The sequence below is a fragment of the Podarcis erhardii genome (assembly GCF_964252035.2).
Source record: "Podarcis erhardii genome assembly, chromosome: 7".
Taxonomy (NCBI): domain Eukaryota; kingdom Metazoa; phylum Chordata; class Lepidosauria; order Squamata; family Lacertidae; genus Podarcis; species Podarcis erhardii.
Window position 1 is genome coordinate 15,625,138 of NC_138511.1, and position 24,947 is coordinate 15,650,084.

General features: G+C 47.8%; 1 protein-coding gene across 1 annotated transcript in view; it reads right to left on the bottom strand.

The window, feature by feature from the left end:
• The window catches only part of IGSF21 (immunoglobin superfamily member 21), a 237,216-nt gene extending 213,634 nt beyond the window's left edge, over nucleotides 1-23,582 (bottom strand). Inside the window, exon 1 of the mRNA XM_081871132.1 lies at nucleotides 22,779-23,582. Within this exon, the coding sequence (XP_081727258.1) occupies nucleotides 22,779-22,836 (58 nt within the window). The 5' untranslated portion in view covers nucleotides 22,837-23,582. The remainder of the gene's footprint in view (nucleotides 1-22,778) is intronic.
• Between the last annotated feature and the right edge of the window lie 1,365 nt (nucleotides 23,583-24,947).

A 24,947-nucleotide genomic window follows, 5' to 3' on the forward strand; every position in this document is an offset into this window, starting at 1 on the left:
CAAATTGATGATTCTTAACCACTCTTTGCTCATGTGCAGACACACTAGTGGAGGCTCGCAGCCAGCACTCTGCACATGCTCAGGGGCTCGGCTTCGCTTCAAAGGGAACCAGGGCCGACACTACCACCAACCAAACACTTGGGGAGAATCCAGCCTGAGGGTTGGGAGGAGGGGAGCGGAAGGCAAACAGCCCATCTGATGAATGTGGCAGGAGAGGCGCTGACACACTGCTTTTAATGAAACATAATGAAGCGTGGCATCGTAAAATATTTCCTTTAATTCAGTGCTCCCGTGAGGAAGTGGGAATAGCAGCTCAGTAATGGGTTCGGCCGTTTGGCTGGGAGAGATGGAAAGCCTTGTTTGCTAAAACAGGGATTTTATGTTTTCCTTTTAAAAAAGAAAGAAAAGGCGAAGGTGCCAAAACAGATCCGTAGGGGGCAGTAAGGGAAGTGGTGCAGCTCGGTGGCAAAGCATGCGCCTCCAATCCCCGCTGGCAGCATCTCCAGGTATGGCTGGGAGAGGTTCCCTGCCTGAGCCCTTGCTGCCAGTCCGTGTAGACAGCACTGAGCTAGTCAGACCAGCAGGTGCAAATCTCTATGTGGAAACTTCCTGGGCCTTAAAGGAAGGGGTGCAGCTCAGTGTCAGGACACCTGCTCTGAATGCAGAAGGCCCCAGGTACTAGCCAGTGCTCTGACCCACTGTACGGCAGCTTCGTAGTTATGTCAGGTCCTCTATGAGGACTAGAGTACTGCTACATCTTCAGCAGAAGGTTAGAAGTGAATCATGCAGAACATCACAGGTTCAATCTCCAATGGCATATCTAGCTAGGGCTGAGAGAGAGACTCTTTCTGAAACCCTGGAGAGCTGCTGCCAGCCAGTGGAGGCAATACTGAACTAGATGGATCAAGGGTCTAAATTGGTAAAGGCAGGTTCTTGCTGAAATCAGCACTATGAGGACTAGAATCTTACTTTGCTTTTGGGGGAAGGAGCACCTTGCAACATCATCATCATCATCATCATCATAGAAATAAATTGAAATACTTTATTGCCACTTGTACAACTTGTATAGGACTCAGGTGGCACTGTGGGTTAAACCACAGAGCCCAGGACTTGCCAATCAGAAGGTCGGCGGTTCGAATCCCTGTGACGGGGTGAGCTCCCGTTGCTTGGTCCCTGCTCCTGCCAACCTAGCAGTTCAAAAGCACCTCAAAGTGCAAGTAGATAAATAGGTACTGCTCCAGTGGGAAGGTAAACGGCATTTCCGTGCGCTGCTCTGGTTCGCCAGAAGCGGCTTAGTCATGCTGGCCACAGGACCCGGAAGCTGTACGCCGGCTCCCTCGGCCAATAAAGCGAGATAAGCGCCACAACCCCAGAGTCGGCCACGACTGGACCTAATGCCCCTGCTCTACCCTCATTATTCATCCTCTCCTCGGACCTCTTAGATTTCAGCAGACACTCCCAAGCTTCTCTTTGCATTTGCAAGCTTAAGGACTAGAAACTTTATTTCAAATTAAAAAATGAAAATCATTCACCAGTCAGAACTCTGCATCCAGTCTTGCTCACACACTCAAGCATTTCTCCAATGAAAACAGGGACATCCTATTCCATAGTATTTATGATAATAATTTTATTATTTATACCCCGCCCATGTGACTAGGTTGCACCAGCCACTCTAGGCAGCTTCTAACAGATGTAAAAATGTAATAAAAGATTAAGCATTTAAAAACTTCCCTATATAGGGCTGCCTTCAAATGTCTTTTAAAGGTTGCATAGTTACTTATCTCCTGGGCTCAGGGGTCGCGTAATTACATACCCTCCAACATTTCTCCAATGAAATAGGGACATCCTAAGGGAAAGTGGAGGACGCGGGTGGCGCTGTGGGTTATACCACAGAGCCTAGGACTTGCCGATCAGAAGGTTGGCGGTTCGAATCCCCATGATGGGGTGAGGTCCCATTGCTCGGTCCCTGCTCCTGCCAACCTAGCAGTCCAAAAGCACGTCAAAATGCAAGTAGATAAATAGGTACCGCTATGGCGGGAAGGTAAACGGCATTTCCGTGTGCTGCTCTGGTTTGCCAGAAGCAGCTTAGTTATGATGGCCACATGACCCGGAAGTTGCCTGCAGACAAACGCCGGCTCCCTCGGCCAATAAAGCAAGATTAGTACTGCAACCCCAGAGTCGGTCACGACTGGACCTAATGGTCAGGGGTCCCTTTACCTAAGGAAAAGTGGGACATTATAGGATCAAATCAGAAACTGGAACGGCGTCTGTAAATCTGGGACTGTCCCAGGAAAATAGGGATACTTGGAAGGTCTGCATTGCTTATGTTGACACCATAATGGAATTGTGAAATATTAATACCCCAATTATAGCATCCCCCAAACTGGACTTTATTATAGTAATTTTTCTCTAACCAAGCTCCAGTCCCTGCAGTCTTCGAACTCCATTCTACGGAAGGCAATGGTGTAAGCAATTAATATTCCCAGCGCTGAAAAATCCCACCACATTTCAGCTCCATCCTCCACGCCGCGCTAAATATAACCATTAAATGCGCTCCCTCTTTTCAGAGGGAGTTAACATTGTTTAAATAAGCCCTCTAAATGTTTAAAGAGACTGGTTATTTTATTTCGTATTCTATCTCTCCCCCCCATCCGTCCCCTCTGCAGGAAGCTTTCAGCGCTACGGAAGGAGGGAGAGCAGGCCTGCTTTAGTGGAGAGAGGGCGAGCGAAGAGAAATACAGTTTCCTGCAATAACAACTCCTGCCACTACCATCGCGATTTGCAATAAATCTGGGAGCCGCTTGTAAAAAAAACAACCCACCCCAAAACAACCCTCAGTAACAACAGCATCTTATACCAGGGCCGGGAGATGACGGAAAGAGCTCTCCAGCTCTCCAAAGGCAAGGACTTCCTCCTTCTCATTCGAACACAGACCTGTCACTCGCTTCCCCAAGGAAAACTGATGGACACAGACTAGGATGGCTTAAAAACGCACACACAGTTAGACAAATTCATAAGGTGACCATGATGGATGTGTGCCTTTAAAAGGTAAAGGTAAAGGGACCCCGGACCGTTAGGTCCAGTCGTGGCCGACTCTGGGGTTGCGGCACTCATCTCGCTTTATTGGCCAAGGGAGCCGGCGTACAGCTTCCGGGTCATGTGGCCAGCATGACTAAGCTGCATCTGGCGAACCAGAGCAGCACACGGAAATGCCGTTTACCTTCCCGCCGGAGCGGTACCTATTTATCTACTTGCGTTTTGACGTGCTTTCGAACTGGTAGGTTGACAGGAGCAGGGACCGAGCAATGGGAGCTCACCCATCGCGGTGATTCGAACCACCGACCTTCTCATCGGCAAGTCCTAGGCTCTGTGGTTTAACCCACAGCGCCCTCTATTCTAATTCCACTTCCTTTTAATGGAAAAATGCGGGATTTGTGTGGCCTTCCAGACGCTGATGAACTACAACTCCCATCTTCCTTGGTCAGTGGGCACGCCAGCTGCTGAGTGTTTCCTGGGAGACCAGAAACATAGTGCCCATTGCTGTTTTGGCAATTCCCCATGGATTTCCCCCCCACCCCTAAAACAAACCACCAGAACAAAAAAGGAAGAAATGTTTGCGCCCTCCCCATTTTGTCCTTGGCAGCAGAAATTGCAGTGTCCTAATTTGAAAGGTCTCTGCTTTTTGCAATCAATGTGTTTGGGTTTCTGCTAGAACTGAGAGAGGACTTATACGCTCTTTAAACTGCACTTTGACTGTCATCAATACCACAAAGTTCAGAGATGCATCTCTCTCTCTCTCTCTCTCTCTCTCTCTCTCTCTCTCTCTCTCTCTCGGGTCTGGAAAGGGTGCGGAAGACTAAAAACCAACTCAAGCTGGTTTGAAGATATTTATAACATTGTATTCCCTTACCAGGAAGTTTTAAATCTCTAGCAAGGGAGAGAGAGCGCAAGTGTGCTTCCATTAACATGGCTAAAAAGTATCACTGCAACTACTTTCTTTAATATCTAGGAAATGCAGAGCTGACATTTTTGGATGGGAGTTATGTTCCCCCTTAAGAGGAAAGCAAGTGATGCTCTAATGATGGTCTAGATCAGCCTCTCTCACCCTTGGGTACCATCATCCCTGACCACTGGCCATGCTGGCCAAGAATCATGAGAGTTATACTACCAACATCTAGGAACTCAAGGTTGATAAAGACTAGATCATTGGTAGGCAAACTAAGGCCCAATTGCCTTCTAAATCCAGCCCGCAGATGGTCCGGGAATCTGCATGTTTTTACATGAGTAGAATGTGTCCTTTTATTTAAAATGCATTTCTGGGTTATTTATGGGGCCTGCCTGGTGTTTTTACATGAGTAGAATGTGTGCTTTTATTTAAAATGCATCTCTGGGTTATTTGTGGGGCATAGGAATTCATTCATATTTTCCCCCAAAAAATATAGTCCAACCCCCCACAAGGTCTGAGGAACAGTGGACCAGCCCCCTGCTGAAAAAGTTTGCTGACCCCTGGACTAGATGGTTGATTTGCTGCATCAGCAGCAACAAGCTAAAGCAGTGTTTCCCAAACTTTGATCTCCAGCTGCTTTTCGACTACAACTCCCATCATTCTTAGCTAGCAGGACCAGTGGTCAGGGATGATGGAAATTGTAGTCCAAAACCAGCAGGAGACCCGAATTTGGGACACACTGGACTAAAGGAACCTACCTAATTTCTAATATGCTGGTGGCACACAGTTCTACTTCTCCTTTATATCTGCAGGCGAGGTACTGGATGTGCTGAACTGTTGTCTTGCCTCAGTATTGGACTGGATGAGAGCCAATAAACTGAGGTTCAATCCAGATAAGACTGAGACACTGTTGGTGGGCAGTTCACTAGACCAGATAGGTGGAAGATTGTCTCTCTTGTAGGGGTTACATTCCCTTTTGATGGAGTGGGTACAAGGATCCATTGCTGTCACCTGAGGTTCAGGTGACCTCCGTGGCTCAGAGTGTCTTCCATCAGCTTGGGCTAGTGTTCCAGCTGTACCCCTATCTGTACAGGGGTAGCCTAACTTCTGTTGTCTATGCTCTGGTAACCTCTAGGTTAGATTACTGCAATGCATTATACATAGGGCTGCCTCTGAAGACCGTTTGGAAACTTCTGCTGGTGCAGAATTCAGTAGCCCTGCACTGGAGCAAAACTGTGAAGCATCTTCCAAATGTAGCTCATTTTCACTGGTCCTAGGATCCCCAACCTGTGGGAATTAAACCCGTGAGCTGAATTAAACAGGAAAACAGGAAGCTGGTTTGCATGGAGACAGACAATTGGTCTACACTACTGTCTACATTGACTAGCAGTGGCTCTCCAGGTAGCGATCATTCCCAAGCCTATTAGGGGATGGAATCAGGGACCATCTGCATGCTAAAAAAGGACCCCTGGGTGCTTAAGTCCAGTCAAAGGCAACTATAGGGTTGTGGTGCTCATCTCGCTTTCAGGCCAAGGAAGCCACATTTGTCCACAGACAGATTTCTGGGTCATGTGGCCAGCAGGACTAAACCGCTTCTGGGATACCGTGGCGGAAACCAGAGCAGCACACGGAAACATTGTTTATCTTTCCGCCGTAGTGGTACCTATTTATCTACTTGCACTGGTGTGCTTTCAAACTGCTAGGTTGGCAGGAGCTGGGACAGAGCAAAGGGAGCTCACTCCGTCGTGGGGATGCGAACCGCCGACCATCTGATCAGCATGCCCTAGTGGTTCAGTGGTTTAGACCACAGCACCACCCATGTCCTTTAGCATCTGGATGCTAAGCAGGTGTGCCACTGAGCATTGGGGGTCATTCATTCATTCACTCACACACACACACAGAGAGAGAGAGAGAGAGAGAGAGAGAGAGAGAACTTTTAATCTTTGTTTTAATTGAGAAAATGGAAATATGATTGAACAAACACAGAACTGACTCAGAACAGAACTGGGCTGATTCCCCCTCCTCACTGAGTGATAGAAAGTAAAGGTGCGGTGGGTGGGTGGGTGAGAGGAGAGAACTTTTCCCTCCAAAGCAAAGTTTTTAAAACCCAAATCTTTCATCTGCCATCATTGGCTTGGCCTTCCACACAGGTTAATTAGTTTATGAGGCCTCCTCCTCCCTGCCAAGGAAAAACTCTGCTTTGAAATTTCTGCTGTCTTTAAGGAAGCGTTAATTGGAATCTTCACCTCTGCCCTTTCTCCGACAGCCCTGGACTCCCCATCACAGCCAAAATGCAACACCGACCCTGAAGGGGACAGAGCCTTCTGTCTTCAAGGACTGGCCGTCCATCCTTACATTGGGTTGCTTGAATAAAACCCACAGAAAGCTTGACTCAAGCACCTCTGCGATCTCACTGTCTCGAGAGAGAGGTGATATTTGGAGTGTGGGGAGAGCAAATGCTAATCTCATCATCCCACATTCAAAGGAAGACATTCTGCCTTGGTTAGACCAAACCTACACTCCTGTGTCCAGTTCTGGGTTCCACAATTTAAGAAGGATGTTGACAAGCTGGAACGTGTGCAGAGGAGGGCAACCAAGATGATCAAGGGTCTGGAAACCAAGCCTTATGAAGAACAGCTGAAGGAGCTGGGCATGTTTAGCCTGGAGAAGAAGAGACTGAGAGGCGATATGATAGTCATCTTCGACCTAAACATTAGGAAGAACTTCCTGACAGTAAGAGCTGTTCGACAGTGGAATTTGCTGCCAAGGAGTGTGGTGGAGTCTCCTTCTTTGGAGGTCTTTAAGCAGAGGCTTGACAACCATATGTCAGGAGTGCTCTGATGGTGTTTCCTGCTTGGCAGGGGGTTGGACTCGATGGCCCTTGTGGTCTCTTCCAACTCTATGATTCTATGATTCTAAGATATCTAAAGGGCTGTCACAGGGAAGATGGCACAATCCTGTTTTCTGCTGCTCCAGAGGGTAGGACCCAAACCAATGGCTTCAAGTTATAAGAAAGGAGATTCCAACTAAACATTAGGAAGAACTTTCTGGGAATAAGTGCTGTTTGACATGGAATGGACAACCTCAGAAGATGGTGGGTTTCACTAGAGGTTGGATGGCCATGTGTCAAGGATCAGTTAGCTCTTATTCCGCATTTCAGGAGGACGACTAAATCGCACTCATGATCCCTTCCAACTCTATAATTCTATGATTCTATTACTTTACCCCTGTCCTTTCATCCCCGTCAGGGAACCCATTCCCATTACTTGTGGGTGGGGAAGATGCTGCAGACCTTTTCTCCTGCCTTTCGTCTTGTCAGAATGATTACCGCAGCATCTTCAACCAGCCCACATCCCTTCCCACCAGCTCGTACAGAGCTCTCTCCGAAGCTTCGAGGGACTTCTGCTTTCATATGTTCAACACAGCATTAGGAGCTCATATCAGAAGACACTGAAGTTCCCCCTCCTTCCAGAGCTCCTTTGCCTCAGCTTCAAATTGACAGAGGGAAGGGGTGGTCCTGGGAGACAAGATTGCTTCCGGCTGAGGAAGTTCCTGCAGATGGCATTTTGTTCCTCTCCCTGGAATAAAACAGGCAGAGTAGCCTTTGGAATCAGCACTGCTTAAGATCAGCATCCCTAGAATGGAGCACATTATGTTCTCTCTTTCTCTCTCTCCCTCCCTCTCCCCCGACACAAATTCTGGTGCCTCATAAAGCACCGGAAGTCACATCCAAGACCTTGAGAGACCTCAGAGATGCTGTCCGAGGGCTTGCGAGACTTCGGAACCCGACTTCCAGTGCAATGGGAAGTCAGGTTCTGAGGCCACAAGGTGCATGACGTCATGATGTCACGTCACTCGCACTGGGCACCCATAACCTGTGGCCCAAGTTGGCGCACCTGGACCCTGAGGGTCATCTAGAGTAAACCAACCCCCTGCAATGCAGGTATCTCAACTAAAGCATACAAGATAGATGACCACCCAACCTCTGTTTAAAAACCACCAAGGAAGGAGATTCCACCACCTCCCAAGGAAGTCTATTCTGCTGTTGAACAGCTCTTACTGTCATAAAGTTCTGCCTGATGTTTAGTTGGAAACTCCTTTCTTGTAACTTGAAGCCCTTGGTTCAAATCCTACCCTCCAGAAAAGGAGAAAACAAGCTTGTTCCTTCTTCCATGTGCAGCCCTTGAGAAATTTGAAGATGACTATCCTCTCTCCTCTGAGTCTCCTTTTCTCCAGCCTAAACATACCCAGCTCCTCCGACCTTTCATTTCCAGATGAAACTGCCATTCAACCTCTCTTTAAAAACCTCCAATGGAGAGTACACCACCATCCATGGTTGCCCATTCCACTGTCTAGCAGCTCTCACCACCAGAAAGTTCTTCATAAGGTTTAGTTGGAATCTTCTTTCCTTCAGATCCTACCCTCCAGAGCAGGAGAAATCATGCTTGTTCCATCTTCCATGTGACAGCCCTTCAGATATTTGAAGGTAGCCTTCATAGAGCCTCTCAGTCTCCTCTTGTCCCAGTTAAACATACTCAGCTCCCTCAACTCTCTCTCATAAGGAGATCATCTTGGTTGCCCAGCTGTGCACACGTTCCAGCTTCTCAACATCCTTCTCAAATTGTGGTGCCCAGAATTGGACACAGTATTAATAATAATAATTTTATTTATATCCCGTCCTCCCCAGCCAGAGCCGGGCTCAGGGTGGCTAACACCAATAAAATCAAAGTAAAAACATAATGGGGGGACCAATTTAAAATACAGGTTAAAATGCAATTTAAAATGCAGCCTCATTTAAGAAGTAGCCCATAGATCAAAACCATAAGGGGAGGGAAACATAAGGGTCAGACCGATTCCAAACCAAAGGCCAAGCTCTGTCTTGCAGGCCCAGTGGAAAGATGCCAAGTCCCGCAGGGCCCTCGTCTCTTATGACAGAGTGTTCCACCAAGTCGGGGCCAGTACTGAAAAGGCCCTGGCCCTAGTTGAGACCAATCTAACCACCTTGAGACCTGGGACCTCCAAAATGTTGTCATTTGTGGACCTTAAGGTCCTCCGTGGGGCATACTAGGAGAGGTAGTCCTGTAGGTACGTGGGTCCTAGACCTATTCCATGTGTGGTCAGAGCAAGGCAGAATAGAGAGGGACTATTACCAGCTGCTGGGAATCAAGAATCAGGAGGGTGTCAGTGAGCTCAAGTCCTGTTTGTGGGCTCACATTGAAGCATAGACTCAACTTTCCATCTAGGCTAGGTGCATAGGAAGCAACTTCAGATGGAGTCAGAGCCCTGATCCATCAAGATCAGTATTGCCTACACTGACTGGCAGCAGTGACTCTCCAGAGTTTCAGACATGGCGTCTCCCCCAGCCCAACCCGGCGATTCAACCTGGGGCTTTCTGCATGCAAAGCAGGGGTTGTGCTACTGAGCTATAATCCTGCCCCTAAACAGAAAAAAAGGTCCAAGTCCTTATGGTTCTGAAGGGTCGATTTAGATAGGGACGTAATAAGTTGGCTTAGGCCAAGTTAAGCCATTGCTCTATCTACCTTAGCATTGCCTATGCTGGCTGGCAGCAATGGCTCTCCAGGGTTAAAGGCAGGGAGTCTTTTCCCCAGCCCTACCTGGTGATGGGACGCGGGTGGCGCTGTGGGTTAAACCACAGAGCCTAGGACTTGCTGATCAGAAGGTCGGCGGTTTGAATCCCCACGACGGGGTGAGCTCCCGTTGCTTGGTCCCTGCTCCTGCCCACCTAGCAGTTTGAAATCATGTCAAAGTGCAAGTAGATAAATAGGTACCACTCCGGTTGGAAGGTAAACGGCATTTCCATGCGCTGCTCTGGTTCGCCAGAAGTGGCTTAGTCATGCTGGCCACATGACCTGGAAGCTGTACGCCAGCTCCCTCAGCCAATAAAGCAAGATGAGCGCCACAACCCCAGAGTCGGTCACGACTGGACCTAATGGTCAGGGGTCCTTTTACCTTTTTACCTGGTGATGCTGGAGGGATTTGAACCCGGGTTCCATGCCACTGAACTACAGCCCTTTCTCATAACAAAAATGCATTATATTCAGTGAAACTGTGCTATAAAAATGTGCATAAGAGGTTAAAAAAAGAGAGAATTAATACAGGATTGAACATTTCAGGAGAAATCCGCACTAAATGCTGGTCACTTTTCTAGAGGATTTAGGATTGAACATTTTGAGGGGAAAGCTAAATTGACAGCTTCGCCCATCTCTTGACTGCAAACAGCGATCTTGCCAATTCAGGGCCTTGTTGTTGCTACCTTGAATCATCAGAAGTCTTGTCCTCTGAGGCTGGAGGCCAGCCGTGAATGACTAGAAGAGGCTAGCATGGGCAGCAGGGACCCTAAAACATTTTTGTAGACCAGTAACTTCTGAGAGAGACCCTTCCAAGGCTGGAGGAGATCCAAAGAATTCATCTATCTTTTAAGATGCTTATTCTCCTTCCTCAATCTAACACACTCTGCCTCGTGCATGGGACAGTTGACCACGAAGAATGGATGACAGCTCTATGACGCATCCTGGACTGAAGCAACTCGTGGAACTCTGCACATGGATCAGAACACAACACAGAGGCAGAGGACATACATCGCTCTGGATTTGGCAGGGCAGCTCCACTAGGGGCCAAAATTGTGGAAACCTTTTGGGGAAAGTGTATTTCCGAGGTTTGATGGCTCATAACACCTGATTGGCTCACGCTCACGCTAATTGGCAAAATTCAAATGAAGGAAATCTACTGCATATCAACCTAAGCAAGTCGTGCTTCCTTTTTTCTGGCTATTTGGCTATACCTTTTGATAGCATACAGATAATTGAGCAAACTTTGCTGTATTACATTCTTCATTAAATTATCTTTCTGTTGATATATAATTTTATGACATTACTTTAAAAAAGTGGTGTTATGAGCCATCAAACCTCAGAAATACACTTTCCCCAAAAGGTTTCCACAATTTTGCCACTAGTGTATGATTTGGGGTGTGTGGTTTCAATGCACAGAAATGCAAGATCGTATGTAGTGACTGAGTTATTTTACAGACTCAGGGTTGTGCCATGGAAGTTGGAGCAAGCATGTTTTCTGCTGCTCTGGAAGATAGGACCTGAACCAAAGAATTCCAATTACAAGGAAGGAAATTCCTACTATTATCTAGATATGTGTATGTGGATAGCTAGACAGCTAGGCTGAATCTGCCCATATTGTATATAAAAACGCTATGAAAATGCTTTTCCTAAAAGACAACACCATGTTTTAAAATATACATGGAATTTGCCATTCGCTCACTAGTTCCATCTAGTATCACATTTGTATAATGCATTTAAAACACACTTAAAATGTTATATTTGCAGCTGTATAGCTGAGTCCCTAGACAGACAGATAGACATGTATGCCATTTGGGATGTTTGGTGCAGGCCGAAAAGCAAATGAAAAATATTTTATATGCATACATGTACGAATAGTTTCCTCCTCTCCATCTCATAACTACCCTGTGAGGTGGACTTCACTTGCAGGTGGTGATTGTACCCCAGTGACCTCAGTGAACTTAATGACGGAACAAGCATTACAATCATGCCCCCCCCAAACCACAGTCAACTCTCTAACCCAGTAGTTGCTGAACTTTTTTGGGGGGACCCACCTTGGACCTATAAACTCATTCCCAGCGCCCCCTACCATATAATAAGAGTAGTATTCAGAATAGCTGCTTGCACGACCCACTAAGGGATTCAAAGAAGCCACAATTAATTGCACGTTTACTCAAATTCCAGTTAAAATGATCTAATTAATTCAGCAAGATGAATGAACTTGATCCAATGATGGCACCCCCCCCCCGCGAACTCTGGCAGTGATTGACACCTCCAGAACTGCAGTACCGCCGACTTTGGGAACCAGTGCTTTAACCACTATCCACCATGTTGCCTTGCACAGAAGCAGGCTGGAAGGGCCAGATAAGATGCAAAGTAGGTTTTTCCTCATTTCCCCGCATTTTGCTATCTGCGCTCCAGACAAAGGCTCTCTGATATTTCAAAAGCAACACATGCAGGGGAATGGACACACACACACCACACACACACACACACACACACACGAGAGCAAGAGAGAGAGAGTGCATGTGATTGACAGTTTATTTTAGGAAGGCTGTCAAAGAAGACGAAGGAACAATAATGGCGGGGAGATAACGGAAGTGCCCAGTCATTAGCTACACACACACACACACACACACACACACACACACACACACTTAAAGGTAGGAGCCATCAGTATAATAAGAACTTCTGCAGGAAGCTAAGGGCACAGAGGAAGTTTTGGCAGGTGGACAAAAAATATAGGACTAGGCAGATCCCTTGCAACCTTGCAGTTCTGAGGCTGCCTGTGAGTTGAGATGATTTATGAGCCATGGGGAGGAGAGGATGATGGGAGGAGATTAACCTGTCTCGTCCTCCTTACACTGAGTCAGGGCCTTCCTGGTCCCATCATTCTAGGAACCACCTTGTCCAGAAATGTCCTTTGCAGGCGCTTCTCTCGGGCTCTGGAAGTGTGCTGGTCCCGGGGGCTAACCGAGAGGCAAGGTCCGAGTCCAGTCCGAGGTTGATGGTGCGGTATGGAGGCTGTCCATCAAAGCTGTAGCTGGATCCAAGGTGGAGAGTCGGGTGAGGTCAGGAACTCTGGCAGACGAGCAGGACAGGGTGCAGGCAGGAACAGGCTAGCAACAACGTTGCTCCCACAACCTGAGACTGGGGCTGACTGGCTTTTATCTGCCCCGAGGCATAGGGCGGCCCCGGTCTGCAGGTGACTTGTCTCTCCTGGCCTGGAGGCGAGCACTCCTCCTGCAGAAGGAACTTAGTTCCTTCCGCCTTTCTGCCCTGAGCCTCTGCAGCTCAGGAGAGGCTGGAGGGTTACCGGACCCAGAGGCAACCTCAGCTTCCCCTGACGGGGCTGAGAGTGGAGCACCTTCAGGCAATGGGTCCTCCATCACCTCAGGAGCCAAAGCAGACTCAGCTGGTGCCTGCACCTGAGGATCCAGCACAGGTGAGGACCCTTCAGCCTCAGGCCCCAGCCCCGGCTCAGCTGGATTTGGAGGCAGGGACTCCTGTGCAGGCTGGGATTCCTCAGGTTCAGCCTCTGAGTCCAAATCCCAGGCCATCACAGGAAGCCTCAGGAGGCCTGGCTTCATATCCCCTATTCATCCATGAAGCTGGCTGGGTGTGATCTTAGGCAGTCACTCTCAGTCTAACCTGCTCCACAGGGTTGTTGCAGGGATTAAACAGATGGGATGGAGAACAGAAAATGGTGTACAACACCCTCAAACGCCCTGGAGAAAACAGAGTTGTGATGGAGGTAGCTGGGGCAGTGAAGGCAAGTGACGGTCAAAGTGGTGATGAAGCACTAATGGTCTAGTTCAGGGCACTAATGGTCTAATTCAGGAATGGGGAACATCTGTGGCCCTCCAGATGTTGCTAGGCTGAGAACTCCCAGCAGCCCTGGTAGCCAGCACAGCCAATGGCCAGGGATCAAGGTGGGGGTGTCATTCAGAAACATCTGGAGGGCCACTGGTGTTCTTCATCCTTTGCCATCCATCTGCCACCAATGAACATCTTCACAGGTCCTGCCTTTGGCAATCTTTCCTAATACGGCACCCTGTGCAAGTCCAGAATTTGGCACCGCCCAAATGGATCATCTCAATCATGGATCTTCTCAATTTTGCACCCCTTCGGCTTGGTGGCCTGTGCCGGGGAACTGCTCACAACACCCTAAATCTGGCATTGCTCTCAACCTCCCATAGGCTTTTCAGGAACCCTGGCATAGTATTCAGTTTTCCCTGCCCAGAACCCTTGGTACATATGTTACTCATCGTGGTGTCAGATTTGCAGAGACATAGAATAAGAGGAAGAGGCGTGTTGAGGTGTAAACTGCTGAAAAGTATATTGCATACCCTACAACATTTCTCTGAGGAAAGAGGGACATCCTCTTCCATAATAATAATTTTATTATTTATACCCTACCTGTTTGACTGGGTTGCCCTAGCCACTCTGGATGGCTTCCAAAAAACATGAAACATTAAAAATATTCACTATACGGGCCTGTCTTCATATGGCTCAGGGGATGGATAACTTCATACCCTCCAACATTTCTCTGATGAAAATAGGGGCATCCTTCAGCAATTCTCCGGTGAAAATAGGGACATCTTAAGGCAAAGCGGAGGGACGCAAGTGGTGCTGTGGGTTAAACCACAGAGCCTAGGACTTGCTGATCAGAAGGTCGCGGTTCGAATCCCCATGACGGGGTGAGCTCCCATTGCTCGGTCCCTGCTCCTGCCAACCTATCAGTTTGAAAGCATGTCAAAGTGCAAGTAGATAAATGGTACCACTCCGGCGGGAAGGTAAACAGCATTTCTGTGCGCTGCTCTGGTTCGCTGGTCACATGACCCAGAAGCTGTATGCCAGCAACCTCGGCCAATAAAGCGAGACAAGAGCTGCAACCCCAGAGTCGGTCATGACAGGACCTAATGGTTAGGGGTCTCTTTACCTTTAAGGAAAAGCGGGATGTTCTGGGATCTCATCAGAAACTGGGACAGCTTCTGGAAATCCGGGACTGTCCCTGGAAAATAGGGACACTTGGAGGGTCTGATTATCGTGTTTCTCCCAGCTTCTTAATTGCTAGGCATGTAAAGGAAAGAAACTGATCGCAGACACAAAACTGGCTTCCTCCCTCTCCCCACCCAACCTCTAGTTCAGGAAAACAACCACATCATCACTTTGAAAGGAAGAACAAGAGCAAGAGGCGCTTGCAAACTGAGCTAAGGGAGCGTGCAGGGTTTCTGTCGTCCTGCACAAGAGGCCCCCGGGGGCTGCTGCACAGGCACTTCATGAAGGTGAAGAGAACGAGGACGAGGAGAGAGATGGCACAAAGGGTTCATACAAGGGAACTCTGAGCATCGCCTCCTTCTGCCAGTGCAATTTCTTCTTGGACGGCTGAGCCCACAAGATAGGGTTGTTATTTTTATTTTTTTCAAGGGCCAGGGTGAAACAAGAAGCACTCTCTCAAGTGACGTCCTTTGGAGAGATCAACCACCTCTAGCCTTTTTCACGATGATAAGCCAAAGAGGTTGTTTCTTCGATGGCTTTCGAAAGCTGGTGGCTACTAGGCACAAGACACACCTCCCTGTGTGATTTGGGGCAGGGCTGGAAAAAATGGCATAAACCCACCTCCACACAAACATTATTTATTTAGCACAGAGCCTAGGACTTGCCGATCAGAAGGTCGGTGGTTTGAATCCCTGCAACAGGGTGTGCTGCCGTTGCTCTGTCCCAACTCCTGCCCACCTAGCAGTTTGAAAGCACACCAGTGCAAGTAGATAAATAGGTACCACTGTGGCGGAAAGCTAAACAGTGTTTCTGTGCACTGCTCTGGTTTGCCAGAAGCAGCTTTGTCATGCTGGCCACATGACCCAGAAGCTGTCTGCAGACAAACGCTGGCTCCTTCGGCCAGTAAAGCAAGATGAGCGCTGCAGCCCCAGAGTCGTCCGTGACTGGACCTGACGGTCAGGGGTCCCTTTACCTTTACCATGCCATATACTTTTTAAAAAATTCATTTATGGGTCACTTCTGATGGAGCATCTCCAAGCCGTTTCACGATACAGTCACACCTTGGTTCTTGAATGGCTTAGTTGCCGAACAAATCGGCTCCTGAACGCCACAAACCCAAAAGTCAACGTTCCGGTTTGCAAACTTTTTTTGGAAGCTGAACCTCCAACGCAGCTTCCGCTTGAGTGCCTTGGTTTTTGAATGGTTTCAGGAGTTGAATGGACTCCTGGGATGGATTAAGTTTGAGAACCAAGGCACCACGGTACAACAAAACATGCATTAACAGAATTGCACTATTCATAATGGAATTGCATCCAACCTAAAACCAGTGGTTAGGGTGTTGGCCCAGGGCCTGGAAGATCAGGGTTCAAATCCAAGGGATCAGCCTCAACAAAGGATTCAACAAGAGCCACCTTCTCCACTCCAAACTACCACAACAAGCAGAGTTCAAAAGGGAACAGTTATGAGTAACTGGGGGGAATAGACATATGAGAACACAAGGGGAGCAGAACCCACAAGCAGGAACCAAGCACAAGAGCCCCCTAACTTCTTGCAGTTTCCAGCAACTGATATTCAGAAGCTTTGCCACCTCCAATAGCCCTCTCTTCCATGAATTTGTCCAATCCTCTTTTAAAGTCATCCAAGTTGGTGACCATCGCTGCTTCCTGTGGGAGCGAGTGCCATGGTTCTAACTCCTCGCAGTGTAGAGAAGGACTTTCTTCCATCTGTCCCGAATCTCCCCAAATTCAGCTTCACTGGGCACATGCAAGTGAACACAGAGTTAAGCGGGGAAAGGCAGTTGTTCTACATCGCCCGTTCAACAGAGAACGACAAATCTCCCAGGCTCCATGGAAGAACCTGGTAGGGAAAGATGAAACTGTGATGGAATCTGAAGCAGCGCTATCTCCAGCGGAAGATAGTGGGTAAAAATATTGAATCGAATGTACTTTTCAAAAGAATCCAGATTGCCTCAGCCTCCCCTAAAGATCATACGGCTGTAAAAAAAATAAAAAAATGAGGACATCTTCCGCTAAGACCCAGAACAATATAGAAAACCAGCCAGCCAGCTTAAACCCACAGAACATCCATTAAAAAGGACTGCTGTTATCTGGAAAGCAATCAATAAAATCCACAATTGGAGCTTCTTGATGGGCCATTCCATTATGAAGCTGAACATCCGGGGGGTGGGGTGGTTAAATTCACCAACACAGAAGAAGTAAGAACGCATAACTCACCATTTTCAGAAGACTCCAGTACATGTTGAAGGAATCCACCACTCCCCAAAATTTTTTGCTAGCTTGATATTGTTAATAAAAAATGTTTGCCTGTCACTGGCTATGACTAAACACCTGCTTCCCTCAATTTTTCATTTCTGGGAGGGTTCCTCCTCACTCATGTTAGAAGTTCAACTACCCACTAAGACCCAGCACCTCCCTTTTGTATATACCACTTGGTCAGCTGACCTGCATATCACATCACCATAAGCAGGTGGGCTTATCTCTGTCACTTGCCCACGCCCTCTTAAAGAGACATTGACAACCATTCCAGGGGGAGTGGAAATGGAAGAGGGTGATATATGAAAGTCCCAACTTAGAACACACCGGCATTGGGGGTTGTATTCTGTCAAGACCTACTCAGATTAGGTCCTTTTTGAAACTCACAAACCTAAGTTACCGTATTTTTCACTCTATAAGACGCACCGGAGGAAAACAAGGAAAAAAATATTCTGAATCTCAGAAGCCAGAACAGCAAGAGGGATCGCTGCGCAGTGAAAGCAGCAATGCCTCTTGCTGTTCTGGCTTCTGGCATAGCTGCGCAGCTCACATTTGCTCCATAAGACGCACACACATTTCCCCTTACTTTTTAGGAGGGAAAAAGTGAGTCTTATAGAGCAAAAAATACGGTAATCGTGTCTATTAAATTTGATGGTGCTACTCAGAGTAGCACTAGGGCAGGCGTCCCCAAACTTGGCCCTCCAGCTATTTTGGGGCTACAATTCCCATCATCCCTGACCACTGGTCCTGTTAGCTAGGGATGATGGGAGTTGTAGTCCCAAAACAGCTGGAGGGCTGAGTTTGGGGATGCCTGCACTAGGGCAATAGACTGCTTTGATCCACTTTAACTGTTCATGTCCTAAAGTTCCAGAGTTCACTTAAATCCCTCCTGTGAAATATTGACAGCCTAGCAGCACCTTAAAGGGACATGTTTACTGACATCTCTGCCACCACATCGCTTGAACACCTGTCTATGATGTGCGGGAAGAGGACAAACAGCCAAACCCCAGAATCATCATCTCACCGCACAATGTCTCATTACGAAGAGATAGAATCATAGAATTCTACTTGGAATGGTCACCAAAGGCCTTTTAGTCTAACTCTGCAATTCAGGAATCACAGTTCAAGAATCCCTCACCTGTGGCCATGTAACTTCTGCTTAAAAACCTCCAAGGAAGGAGAGTCCATCACCTTCTGAGGGTGTCTGTTCCACGGTCAAACAGCTCTTACCCTCAGAAAGTTCTTCCTAATGTTTAGTTGGAATGTCTTTCCTTGTCATTTGAATCCATTGGTTCAGATCCTTCCCTCTGGAGCAGCAGAAAACAAGCTTGTTCCCATGGAACAGCTCTTCAGATATTTGAAGATATTCAGTCTTCTCTTCTCCAGGCTAAACACAACCAGCTCCCTCATAAGGCTTGCTTTCCAGACCCTTGATCATCTTGGTTGCCCTCCTCTGCGCACGTTCTGGTTTGTCAATATCCTTCTTAAACCGTGGAGCCCAGAACGGGACACAGGACTCCAGGCGGGGTCAGATCAAAGCAGAAAACAGTGGCGCAGTTACTTCCCTTGATTTGGACACTGTACTATTCTGTACAGTGTCCAGATCAATATTACACTGTAATATTCCTCTGCCTTTTGGCAATATTACACTATGTAATATTCCTCTGCCTTTTGGCCCATCTTGCAGACACCAGGTGAGCCACTTTTCCATGGGAAGGGAGGCACAGAGTAATTTCCAGGCCATTAATTTATTTTACCACCACCAAGGCAGCTTTAAAAGAAAAGATCGTCCAGCTTCTGTTGGCTTTCTATTATTTAAAGGCTTTTTATGTCCCTTCATTGAGAATCTCCCTCTCGCGCTCTCTCTCTCTCTCTCAGAGAATGAAGCAGTCAGCACAGGAGAAGCAGACACACACAGAGCGCATAGAGAGATGGTTGGAGGCGGGGAATTGCAGGGGGTCACGGACTCCCTCGATGAAGCCACAAGTGTGATAATCTGAAGGGAGAAGTTTGCAAAGTTCACATCGCTGCATGGCACGTCCCTGCACATGGAGCCGCCCTCTGCTGGAGGAACGAGGGAATCCCAGCCAATCTGAGCTCCCGTGTTTATTCTTTGCTCAGAACTCAGGAAGGGGAAAAGAGATTTTGAAGACATGCTTCTAGAACATGGGCAGACAAACTAAGGCCCAGAGGCCGGATCCGGCCCAATCGCATTCTCAATCCGGCCCATGGACGGTCCGGGAATCAGTGTGTTTTTACATGAGTAGAATGTGTCCTTTTATTTAAAATGCATCTCTGGGTTATTTGTAGGGCATAGGAATTCATTCATTCCCCCCCAAAAAATATAGTCCGGCCCCCCACAAGGTCTGAGGGACAGTGGACCGGTCCCCTGCTGAAAAAGTTTGCTGACCCCTGTTCTAGAATAAGGATACACACAAGACTTTGCACAAGCCCCAGAGAACTCAGTCAGACTCATAGTAGAAACATAGGCACATAAGTTGAGCCCTGCTGGATAATAATAATAATAATAATAATAATAATAATAATAATAATAATATTTGTACCCTGCCCATCCGCCTGGGTTGCCCCAGCTACACTAAGGGGCTTCCAACATATATAAAAATGTAATAAAGCAATGACATTAAAAGCTTCTCTATAAACAGCTGCCTTCAGATGTCTTCCAAAGGTTACTTGTCTCCCTGACATCTGCTGGGAGGGCATTCCACAGGCATCACTGCCAAGAAGGCCTGTCTCCCTGTAGCCTCACTTCTCACAGTGAGGGAACCACCAGAAAGCCCTCGTGTCAGGCTTTCAGCACCCTCATCACAGAGTGGTCACCCAGGGGCCCCTGAGAACTTCTCAAGCACAGAGGGGCCCTCCCCTCCTGTGGTTCCCATTAGAATGTCAGAACATCAGAAGACCCTGCTGGATCAGGCCCACCTGGTCTAGCATCCTGTTCTCACAGCCATCAACGAGATGACCCAATGGGAAGCCTGCAAGGAGAATTTGAGCAACCCCTCCCCTCCTGTGGATCTCAGAAACTGTTATTCACATGTATTTGCTTCCTCTGACCATGGAAGCAGAGCATAGCCATTGTGGTTAGTAGCCATAGACAGCCCTCTTCTTGCCCATGAATTTGTCTCTTCCTCTTTTATAGCCATCCAAATTTGTGGCCCTTGCTGCTGCCTGCAGGAGCAACTTAAGGCAACTTATCATCCCTAAATCCAGTAGTGTCTGGTGCCCACTAGGACCAGTGGGGCAGAAGGCAGAGACCCCACCAGGATGGCCCCAGAGCACAATGAGAGGTGGAGCCAACTCATTCTGCTTTCACCCCCATCTTCCAGCTCCTCCCTGCCACATGAGGAAACTAGCAAGCAGCGCCACCTTCCAGACTGGAAGAAAGGAAAAGGGCAAATGAAGACTGGTTGAGGGCACACTGAGGTTGGGAGGGCAGTGCCCCTTTCACCCCAGTGGACCAGCTTCCACTGCAAAAAAACAATAAAGAACAAATAAATAACAGGACAATAAATGATGTTATCAGGTGCTGTTGGTTCTCAGAAAAGCAGAATCCATGGAGTGCAGAGGGGCCAAGGACACTGAACCCAGCTCTTACACCCACTGTACAGACAAGAATTTAGGCCGGAGTTTGCCATATCACAGCGGAGAAGTGGCTTGGGGAAGTGATCATGTATCTAGATTGCTCGGGTAAGTAAGCCAAGCTGCGTCATGCAGGCGAAGCTCTGCCACTGGTGCCACCATTGCCACTCCCGAAACCCAGCCTACACTCTTTGGCCAGCTCCTATTGCCTTGCTTCATGAAAAGAAAAGAAAAGAAAAGAAAAGAAAAGAAAAGAAAAGAAAAGAAAAGAAAAGAAAAGAAAAGAAAAGAAAAGAGTGGAGTGTACAGATCACATATAAAGCAGCCAGGTCAAAATAGCTTAACACCAACACAAATCTGTATTTATTCCACTTTAAAAACAACAACACCAAGCTGAGAGAGTCCATAGCTTGCCTCCCGCATTATAAACTTAAGATGCTGTAAATAAAAGTAGAATCATTCCTATTTCGAACACGAACACACTTACATTTTCTTTGTTTCCAATACTGTCATTTATTGTTCTGAATGTCTGACAGAAGCAATACTTTGCGTTGTTCACCTCCACCACCAACGGGAGATCCTCATAATGAAATAAATCCCACCAAAGGCCGCATATCAAATCCTTCTTGCTACTTCCCCAAAGAGTCGAGGGAAGAAGAAGTCATCCCTTCCTTCCAGCAACTTGTTTTCTCAACCAGCTGCCTGACATTATTCACGGTTATTACTCATTCAAATTTCAGCTCACCTGGAAGATTTGAGTTGGGCTATTATAGGAAGAAGGGGTGGGAGGGCACCCATAAACTCAGTGCTGTATCCACAGTTTGTGATCATCTAGGCTGGAAGCACTTGAACTGGATTTTCACTCCGAATCAAAAGGGAAAGCATCGGCAAAGAGATATCAACCACCAATTCCTTTCCCTAACCACCCCCCCCCCCCAAAAAAAAAACCACTGCAAAAAAATGAGAGGGGAAAAGACCCTACCCCCCCCCAGCTCAGAAATTACAACAGGGTTAAGTTTGGAGACCGAAATCATCCATGGATTGGTGTGGCTGGCCAGAGGTGATAGGAGAGTGTGACTTTCTGAGAACTCCCATTGCTATATATATGGTGGGGGGGGGGGATAGGATTGGAACTGAAACAAAACATTGCATTGGGGTCCATTCTGGTTCTGTCGATACATGCCACAAAGTCTGGGCAGGTGGGTGGATGCTCAATAAATCAGTTCCTTTCAAAAATAAGGGGAACTTTCTGCTTTTGCTCTCCGGATCTCTCTCTCTCTCTCTCTCCCCCCCCCTCTCTCTCTCTCACACACACACACAGCATCAACCCATCTGCCCTCAAGTAACCCCTGGAAAAAAAGAGCCTGAGCTAATGAAAGTCTTTTGCTTGTTCCTGTTGTTTTTAGCCTAAATTCAATCTCAAAATAACAAACACACCGCACAATTTTCCAGAGGGGAACGAACACACACGAGAGAGGGAGAGGGGTGTGTGTGTGTGTGTGTCAATGTATCTGCTGTTCGACAAACCGGTCCAGAGTTTGAGTCCAAAGGTAAACCCACAAAACAAGCAACCTCCCTTTTTTATCCTCCCACCCTCTCTTCTCTATGAACTCCCCAGGTTACTTATCCCCAACATACTCCTCCTCCATCATTCCCCCTCCTCTTGGTTTATTTCGCCTCTTTTCGCTCAAACCGGGCTGTGTATTCTCCAGAAGACGACAACAACTCGTCAGATGCCATTGAAAAGTCTATTGTCCGCTTGCAACCTGGTTCCACAATGGATGCTGATTGTGGGGGCTTCGGGGGAAGGGGGGTTATTATCATAATAATTATTGCGACCACCACCAGAGGGAAAAAAATAGAAGTGTTTGCTTTGGCATTTGATAAGGCTTTTCATAGATCCATGCACAACATCACTGCCTCCTAACTGGGGGGGGGGGGAGGGAGAGAGAGAGAGAGACCCACTCAACTGTTAGCAGTTGAGGTCCAACAAAGGGCAGCTTTGAAGGACCAGAGAACAGGAGCATTAAATAACCAAGCCAGGATGGGGAAAGTTGGCATGAGTTGGGAGAAAACACCCCGTTCATCTCCCACTGACTTCCCTTTGCCCAGCTCCAAAGCATCCTCTGTTGACTTGAACGGGGGAAGGAGAGCGGTTTGATGCCCCGAGCTAAAATTCTCTCGCCGTTCGTGGCTTTGGAGAGAACCTGAGCAGCGTTGGTTTGGGAGGGGGAGCTGGCATCGCATGGGATTCTTGCATCTCCTTTGGTGATGGGGGGACATGAAAGCCATGCCTCTATCCTCTCTTTCTCCCCCCCCCCCAACCCACCGTCGCCGCCGCAAAAAAAGCAGGTGTCTCTCGCACACACTCACCCAGCACCGCATCTAAGAGTTTGAGGAATAGGAAGCAGAGAGGCAGCAGGCGGTTCATTGTGGGTGTCTTGGCCCCCCGGATAGAAACTCCATCTGGTTTAGAAGCACCTCGGCTCTCCGCATGGCGAGGCTCCTCCGGAAGGCAAGGCAGGCAGGGAAGACGGGGTGCCGGAGCATCCGTGGCCGGCGGCGGAGGAACACATCGTGGATGCCTGCTGGGGAGGGGTTTGGAGACGAAGGAAATGTAGAAAGAAACCCCTCTCTGCCCGCAGGGGAAAAAAAAGGAAAACGGGGAGCGGGGAGGGAAGGCAGGCGATGGCAAGAGAGGAGTATGTCCGAAAGACCACGAAGGCGAATGGTACCGAAGGGATGCTGAGAGTGGTACCCAGAGGATGCTGAGAGTGGTACCCAGAGGATGCCGAGAGTGCTACCCAGAGGATGCACCTGTTCAGTCCCTGCCTCTCTTTCTCCTCCCGTGGAATAAGCAGATTAGCAGCTGGAGTTTGGGATCTTCAACTCATCCTTCTTTCCTCCTTTTTGCTCCTTTTCTTATTCTCTTTCTTCTTCCTCCTCCTCCTCCTCCTCTCTCTCTCTCTCTGCCCCCTCCCCCTTGTGCTGGCGTCTGTATTATACAGACTTTTCTTTAATCCATTCTAGGCTCCTCTGCTCTCGTCCTTTAAGCCGGATTTATTGCAGCAAGAGAGAGGAGAGAAAAGCCAGTCCCTCTCTTCTATTGCACCTCCCTCCCCAGCGCTCTCTCGTGCGCTCTCTCTCTCTCTCTCTCTCTCTCTCTCTCTCTCTCTCTCTCTCCCTCTATCTTTAAAGGCTTAACCCTTTAGCAGCCAACCCCACGCTGATTCCACATTCCAAGTCAAGGAGAGACGCCTGTAAAGTAAGCGCAGAGATTTAATCTGCAGCAATAATAATGACAATACGTCAATTTATGTGCAGGTATGAATGGGGAAGGAAGTCTCAGCCCCGATATGGAGATGGTACGTGGTTGCACGTAAAAAGTGATGTTTGCAAATTCCGCTTTTAAACCTTCCTTTGATAGTCTTGTTTGGGGAGGAGTCAGTGATTCAAAGTCTCCCTTCTGCTCTGGCTTTAATACGAAGCGTTAGGCATGTTGTTCTGTTCTCTCTCTCTCTCTCTCTCTCTCTCTCTCTCTCTCTCTATTTTTTCTCAGTCTTCCCAACTGCAAAATGGGTATAATAACCTTACAAGGTTGTGCCATCATCATCATCATCATCATCATCATCATCATCATCATCATCATCATCATCACTTATCACCCCTCATTCACTCAAAGGTCTCCAGGTTGGTTAAAACAATTAAAACATAATGTGAGAAACATTTTAAAACAACATACAATCACAGAAATAAGGTAGAGCCTAAAAATAAACATCCCAAGTGTCAAAAGCCAGGTTAAAGAGTATTTGTAAGAACCGGAAGCCAGATAAAGGCCTTTGAAACACTGTGAACTTTGGAAAGGACTATATCAGGGGTCAGCAGGGGCCCAGTCCACTGTCCCTCAGACCTTGTGGGGGGACGGGACTATATTTTTTTTGGGGGGGGTGAACAAATTCCTATGCCCCATAAATAACCCAGAGATGCATTTTAAATAAAAGCACACATTCTACTCAGGCAAAAACACCAGGCAGGCACCACAAATAACCCAGAGATGCAGTTTAAATACAAGGGCACATTCTACTCATGGGCTGGATTTAGAAGGCGATTGGGCCAGTTCCAGCCCCCAGGCCTTAGTTTGCATACCCATGGACTATATCAATGCCCGGCTGGATCAGGTCACAGGAGCATCCACCCTTCAGAAGCATTACTGGATCTGACCATGGAGGCAGAGCATAGCCATTGTGGCTAGTAGTCACTGAGAGCCCTCTCCTCCACGAATCTGCCCAAGCCACCCAACTTGGTGGCCGTCACTGCCTCCTGCAGGAGTGAGTTCCGTAGTTTAACTCTGTGCTGCACAAATAGGTATGCCATAGATCTTGCAACATTCACCTTTTCTGTGTCCTTATTAGCTAGGGTTGCCACAGTTCAAAAAGTAAAAACCAGGGGAACCCCCAAAGTTGTTGATTCCCCCCGGACATCAATTCTGCCTTTGAAATCCCAGTAACAGCAACAGAAGCTCCATATACTGTGGGAGTGAGT